Below are 7,424 nucleotides of genomic sequence, written 5' to 3'. Positions count from 1 at the left end.
ATGCAATCCATAGCGCGATAAACCGTAAAGTTCCTGCCTTATGCCAAACTCATCATCACTGAGTTGAAGCTGCCATGGCTCTTGTACACCAGCACCACCTCACAAATTCATTCCATTCCATTCGCAAGCCCAATTTGAAACGACAATCTTCCAATTCTTGTTTATTTTTTCAATTCAATACCCAGAAGCTCGCCTGCTGCTTATGTGCAGCATCCCCAAATCCCATTAGCCAGTCTCCATCTCCGATTTTCCTCCATTTTCTCGAAGAAGAAGAAGAAGAAGAAGAAGAAGAAGAAGAAGAAGAAGAAGAGGAAATTAATGGAGGTCATGGAGGAAACAAGACGGAAGAAGATTGGAAAGACCCATTATTCAGATTTTTAAAATCCCGGACTTCAGCGACGCAAGACCCACCACGGGAAAGCAAATTGTCCCTTCAGAGGAATCGCCGTTCGTCGTGGCATCTTGCCTCCGATGTTGAATTTTTCGATGAAGCTGAAATTTCACTCGAGGAAGACAAGGGAAAATTGGGTTCTGTGAGTCGGGATTCTAGGGTCTTACCGGATGGTCTCGTCGGAGAAATTGTGCGAACTGCGAGGAATTTGCCGCAAAATATGACTCTGGGGGAAGCTTTGGAAGATTTTGAAGGAAGAATTAGTGAGAAAGAATGTTTGGAGGTGCTGCGCTTGTTGGGTGAGGAGAATCTCGTCGTATGTTGCTTGTATTTCTTTGAATGGATGGGTTTGCAGGAGACTTCGCTTGTTACACCTCGTGCTTATTCTCTTCTCTTTCCATTGTTGGGAAGAGCTGGAATGGGAGAAAAAATTATGGTGTTGTTCAAGAACCTTCCATGCAAGAAGGAATTTCAGGATGTTCATGTGTATAATTCTGCAATGTCTGGGCTGATGGTCTGTAAGAGGTACGATTTGTTTTTTGGTTATAATTTTCTTGCTGCTTAGTTTAGTTCTGTGTCATCCCCCCAGCAGTTGAATTGATTAGATAATGATTTGATTTTTTATTTTTAAAAATTGAGTTTATAAACACTAGGTTTATTTGTTTTCTTATCTACTTTTTAAGATGTTTCAAAATCCAAGTCAAATTTTAAAAACTAAAAAAATAACTTTTAAGTAATTTTGTTATTGAAATTTGGCTAAGAATTCAAATGTTGCCTTGAAAGATGAAGATCATGACAAACAAATGGTGAGAAAACGAAAATGGTGAGAAAACGAGCATAACATTGTTAACTGGAGACATGACATTTTAGACATCACAACATTTTGTTATGTTTTCTTAAATGGTGTCAAGTCCACCACCCCTCGCTAATCTTTTGGATGGCTGGCAGCTCCAGGAGACAATATGAAATTTTAGTATGTGATAGCATATACTAATAGCTATTTCTTTGCAATTCTTATTGAAATCGAGTAAAACTGAACATTATTGGTAATGCTCCTCAATACATGTTCTGTTTCCCATTCCCTAGTTCCAAACTTATGGTTTATGGGGAGATAAAGGGAGCATGGAATTCTGTTTGCCATCCTTTTCCAATCCAAGGAAGATAATACTTGAATAGATGTGTTGGTGTATCGGAAGGAGTAAACTTCAACTTGATTAGAGTGATTGTTTTGAGGGGAAAATAGCATCGTTGCTTTATTTCTTTCAAAGTGGTTGTGGAAGCTTAACTTTGATTATCATTTATCGTTTCCATGTTATAAATTATAATTTTCAGGTATGATGACGCTTACAAGGTGTACGAGGCCATGGAAACAAATAGTGTCAATCCAGATCATGTGACTTGTTCTATAATGATTACAGTCATGAGAAAAATCGGTCGGAGTGCAAAAGATTCATGGGATTACTTTGAGAAAATGAACAAAAAAGGAGTAAAATGGAGTCCGGAAGTTTTGGGTGCTCTGATTAAATTGTTCTGCGATGAGGGGTTGAAGAGTCAAGCAATAATCATCCAATTGGAGATGGAGAAGAAAGGGGTTGCTTCAAATGCAATCATGTATAATACGATCATGGATGCTTTTAGTAAATCGAATCAAATTGAGGAAGCTGAAGGCGTCTTTGCTGAAATGAAATCTAAAGGAGTGAAACCAACGAGTGCAAGTTTTAACATCTTGATGGATGCATACAGTAGGAGGATGCAACCTGAGATTGTTGAGAAGCTTCTGGTTGAAATGAAGGATATGGGATTGGAGCCTAATGTGAAGTCATACACTTGCTTGATTAGTGCTTATGGGAGGCAGAAGAAAATGAGTGACATGGCTGCAGATGCATTTTTGAGAATGAAAAAGAATGGTATAAGGCCAACCTCTCATTCATATACAGCTCTGATTCACGCTTATTCAGTTAGTGATTGGCATCAGAAAGCTTACTCAACATTCAAGAACATGTTGCGTGAAGGTTTAAAGCCATCCATTGAAACTTACACAACTCTACTTGATGCGTTTAGGCGTGCTGGTGATACTGTAGCGTTGATGAAAATATGGAAGTTAATGATTAGAGAAAAAATATTGGGGACAAGAGTAACCTTCAACATACTGCTAGATGGGTTTGCAAAACAGGGTCATTATGTTGAAGCTAGAGATGTGATCTCTGAGTTTGATAAAATTGGGTTACAACCAACTGTTATGACATACAACATGTTGATGAATGCATATGCTAGGGGAGGTCAACATTTAAAGATGCCACAGCTGCTACAAGAGATGGCTGCTCGGGAACTAAAACCCGACTCCGTTACTTATTCGACCATGATTTATGCCTTTGTACGTGTTCGTGATTTCAAGAGAGCTTTCTTTTATCACAAGAAGATGGTAAAAAGTGGACAAGTGCCTGATGTGAAGTCATACCAGAAACTAAGATCAATCTTGGATGTAAAACTTTCTACAAAGAACAGGAAAGACAAGAGTGCCATTCTTGGTATAATAAACAGCAAAATGGGTATGGTGAAAGCTAAGAAGAAGGGCAAGAAAGATGAGTTTTGGAAGACCAAGAGAAAGCACGTGAGAACTCGGAGAGTTTCTCCCAGTGAACAAACAAAAATGAAGACCGAGAATTGAATTGACCAGCCAGTTGGGCTTTCCTTGCATGGATGGCCCATCTCTGATCCATCATAAGATGGGCTAAGGAGGCCCAGAATTTTGCAGATGGGCCCACTGAGACAAGGAAGTGTCAAATGGGTCTATAACAAAACATTGGCCCAATAGAGAAAAAGAAGGAGCAAGTCGAAGCAGCTTTTGAAGACTCGAGATATTTGTGTATTGGCTTGGACAGATTAATAGTTAATGATGAAGAATATTGTACATTAGGAAAAAGGAGGTCTGCACTCTTCTTTTTTCATGTTGTAAAGAGGTTTGTTCTCTACAATCTTCAATTGGAAAATGTAAGATTGGAGACTCTATTTCTAGTGTGTGTGGGCTTGGTTTTTTTTGTATGTTCTTGTATTCTTTCATCTTTTGTCCATGAAAGTTGGTCTTTTATTAAAACACACACACACATATATATATACCCTCTCACAGGTTTCAGTCTCGAGATACGATTAGATCCTTACCCTATGACCGCTATCAAAGAGAAGCTTTTTCCTATACGAGAGTTGCAAGTCTATTGTTGTGTTTTGAAATTAGGGGAAGCAAAGCTTCAACAAGTCGGCCACTTTCTGGCAAAACTTCTGATGAAATATAGAAGAGGAAAAGAGAAAAAACAACACACAGTTACGTGGAAACCCTAGTACAGGGAGAAAAACCATGGTATAGAATTCTTTCTTATTAGTTAATCTGATACTCAGAGTACACAGGAATTATTGAACCAAAACCAAGATGTCTTTAGCCTACCCAACTCCCTTCCTCCTAAAAGTGCAGTTGACTACCGAAAAACCATCAAGGAGGGTACCAATCCAATCAATGTGCGACCTTATAAGTATGGACATGCTTAGAAAGAGGAAATAGAAAAGTTAGTTCAGGAGATGTTACAATCTAGTTTCATTCGGCCCAGCAGGAGTCCCTATTCAAGTCCGGTGTTGCTGGTGAAAAAGAAGGATGGAGGATGGCGTTTTTGTGTAGACTACAGAAGGTTGAACCAACCTACAATAGCAGATAAGTTCCCTATCCCTATAATTGAAGAACTACTTGATGAGTTACATGGGGCTGTAGTTTTCTCCAAGCTTGATTTAAAGTCAGGGTACCACCAAATCCGTATGAGGGAGGAAGACATTGAGAAGACAGCATTCAGGACATACAAGGGGCACTACGAATTCTTAGTCATGCCTTTTGGGCTCACTAATGCGCCTGCCACATTCCAATCACTCATGAACCAGGTCTTTAAACCATTCCTATGCCGTTTTATACTTGTATTCTTTGATGATATAATCCAAGTAAGTGTTCTTCTAAATAGCTCGGCAAAGTCTCAAAAATCTCTTGCACCAGTTGTAAAGTACTTTCCAGATAGTTATTGATGTCAGTATTTACTTCGTACCTTCACCTCTCCAGCCTTAAGTGGTAACAAGCAGATGTTTGTCATGGTATAGGTGTTGTTACCACTCCTAATGGAAGTTAAATTTATGTACTTTCAGCTATGGACAAGACCAGGCTTTTGGTTGTCGACTTGAAGGCAGAAGTTCTCTGTTATGCTGCCAAGTTTCTTCCATTGACTTATGCTGTTTCAGCCTTGATCATTCCGGGTTTAGTTGACCAGTTAAACTCGATGAAGAATGCAATATTACCCAACCTTGTAAAGCAACTGCCTCAGGTACAAACCAGTTTCTACTTTCCTCTTCTCAATATTTTATTTAAACAAGTCATTTTCCTTCTATTTGCCCTTTTCTTTTTTGCCAAACTCGTATTGTATTTGCACATCTAATTGGTTATAGATCTCAGGAGCCTAATTATGTCCATACATCTGATGTTTAGTCCTTTTTGTCCTTTTTGAAAATAAAAATCATAGAGACGGATGTTTTGCTTTCTTTCGTTAACTTAAAAGGATCTTTTGCTTCTGCAGCTAGTGCCATATCAATTTTGCCCTCCTGGATTTTTTCATCCAATAACTGTTATCTATGAACTCACTTATGGGGAGACTGAAATGAAGCAAGGTATTGTGCTTTCAGCTAGCTTTTGAAGTTATGTGACCTCTGATATGCCAAACGGCCCAAACTTGATTATTGACATTATATGGTCGAAAATATAAGTTAGGGTGATGATAGTAAATTGTCATTTTATTATTATTTCTTTTTTTTTTCTTTTTTTTTTTTATAAGAAACAATTTCATTGATGTATGAAATTACAAAAGGTGAGGGGGGAAAAGCCCCGGGTCAATGGAGTTGCAAAAAACATCTCCAATTGATAAGAAGTGAATCAAAACTATAAGAATGGAATAAGTTAGACAATTTACACCAAGAGATAGCAATAAGATGACATGGTCTAAAAATACGGTCGGAAATGTTGAGCTTTGTCGTTGAAAGATCTGGCCTAGTAAATTGTCCAATTTGTGTTCATCAATTGTACAGGTTCAATTAATTGGGTATGTATCTCCCTATTTTCTGATTTTTATAGTGCGCCGGCAACCATTTGTTAATGCTCCGAAAACCGATCTTTAATTTTACATCAGAATAGTGTATTTCTCTAAACGGGAGAATCGAGAGGAATAGGAAGCTTATGATATTTGCCGCGATGATCTCCTGTTTTTTCAAATTATTGTCATTGTTCAACTTTAATCATTATGTAAATTTTTCCATTTACCTTATCAGTGGAACTAAGAAAGCCCTTACACTTAAGATTAGGGTACCTTTTGATCGTCCTGTGCTAAGAATTGCTACGTGCATTGGATTACTCGGTAAGGAAAGGATCAAATTTGCCGCGAAGAGTGAGATATTACAGATGCAGTACAAACAAAACTTGTTTCTCCTTTCTGTTTGGTTGGACTTTCATGACTGATCTATTGTTATAATGATCTATCAGGTTTCCTTTTTGCTCAAGGATGTTCATTTGGAATTCCAAGCAGCGGGGGTAGTGGCTAATGATTGCCCTCAAATATTGTTTTTCTGTTAGCTCTTAGACCTAGTTAACAGAATATAAAACTATGCAGTTTTCAGGTGTCAAATTTTTCTTGTTCAGGGGTCATATGAGTACGATCATTAATCTTTTCAAGAAGGTTTCAATGACTCGTATTTTGAACTTTCCATTGACCTAGAAGTTGTATATACTAAGCTCATCAAAAAACAAATGAACTTAGTAGAGACAGATGTGAATTGAAAAGTTTAGGAAATTTTATTTATTTTAGTTTAGACTGAAAGTTATAAAGTTAGAAAAGAACTTGAAAAGCTCTTTTATTGGCTTGTTAATGTTCTATATTAAGAATATTAATGTTTAGGGTTTCACTGAAATTAGAAAACTTATCCATTAAACTTGTCATTCTTGCTAAAGATGGTTCAATAATATTATAATTAGGAAGCATTGTAGTTTCTTGAGAACCCAGCAACCATGTGAATTTGTTCGTGTAAACTTATTTCCTTGAGATTACAATGACCATGTAAATTTGTTTATGTAAATCTATTTATTTTGTAGAGCATGCTGTATTAAGTAGCCGTTTGACTATCTCTCTTCTGAAAAAGAATAATGAAGTCAATATAAATTTATTCCTCTGCATATGACGGATAGAAGCTTTGGCCATTTTGTTTGTTTTGAAGGACATGTTTACTCTCTGCTGATGTGCTTCTTTATGGTCAATGATGTGTTAAAAAATATATGCCAACCCCTTATAGGGTGGAATAAGATAGATTACTTGCACTATTTCTTTTTTGACTGATTATAATTAATAATTGTGACTATAATTGCCAGAGCTTTGCTAGTCTGAAACTAATTACTTTCACCGTTACCCTGATGTGATTATAATAATTACTACATTGTGCTGTAGGGCTGGGGTTGTGCTTACCGGTCTTTGCAAACTATCATTTCATGGTTCAGACTCCAACACTATACATCCATAGATGTTCCTTCACATAGGTATGAATTAGCTTCCCCCCACCACACACACTAACGCGGCTGCTATAGGTGATACTATTACAGCTTATGTCCATTATTTATGTCCATAAGCTTACCTTAATTCAACTACAGCTATTTTCTTCATTAAAAGTTCTCTGGCTGCTCTCTATTCAAAGCTCCAAAAGTTTCATTTGATGCATTTGACTGGTTTTCCTTTCCTTGAAAAGAAAACAACCATACAAAGATTGCATTTGATTGTTATCCACCAAGATATCTTAATTGCCAGCACAGATTGAACATACCAAATATTTATACTAGCAATGTGTAAAACCCCCCATTGTATTTACCTATAAGAGGAGGGACAAAAAGGGAAAATCACACCAAGAATCAGTTAGGGGGATAGTGGAATATGAAGATACGGTTGCAAGGTGCAAAATGGTAGAGGAGGCCGTT

General features: G+C 37.3%; 1 protein-coding gene across 2 annotated transcripts; it reads left to right on the top strand.

Annotated features, from left to right (window-relative positions):
- Nucleotides 1–5,829, top strand: LOC120069367 (pentatricopeptide repeat-containing protein At5g50280, chloroplastic). 2 transcript variants are annotated; one of them, XR_005479518.1, is made up of 5 exons: nt 1–916; nt 1,724–3,351; nt 4,568–4,743; nt 4,993–5,083; nt 5,738–5,829. XR_005479518.1 is itself a non-coding variant. In XM_039021112.1 (2 exons), exons 1-2 carry the CDS (start codon nt 75–77, stop codon nt 3,057–3,059), a joined length of 2,178 nt encoding a protein of 725 aa, XP_038877040.1. In that variant the 5' UTR covers nt 1–74; the 3' UTR covers nt 3,060–3,433. The 2 variants fall into 2 exon arrangements, 1 of the variants encoding a protein (XP_038877040.1); XM_039021112.1 differs by lacking the exons at nt 4,568–4,743; nt 4,993–5,083; nt 5,738–5,829 and having other exon boundaries at nt 1,724–3,433.
- The last annotated feature ends 1,595 nt before the right edge of the window (nt 5,830–7,424 follow it).

The sequence above is a fragment of the Benincasa hispida genome, unplaced genomic scaffold (genome assembly GCF_009727055.1).
Source record: "Benincasa hispida cultivar B227 unplaced genomic scaffold, ASM972705v1 Contig348, whole genome shotgun sequence".
Classification (NCBI taxonomy): Eukaryota; Viridiplantae; Streptophyta; class Magnoliopsida; order Cucurbitales; family Cucurbitaceae; genus Benincasa; species Benincasa hispida.
This window is presented reverse-complemented; position numbering and strand designations above follow the sequence as displayed.

Excerpts from the sequence above, each read along its gene's own strand:
- LOC120069367 (XM_039021112.1), top strand. The coding sequence starts at position 75 with ATGGCTCTTGTACACCAGCACCACCTCACAAATTCATTCCATTCCATT. Across the intron at positions 917-1,723 it reads GGGCTGATGGTCTGTAAGAG|GTATGATGACGCTTACAAGG; the intron begins GTACGATTTGTT and ends TATAATTTTCAG.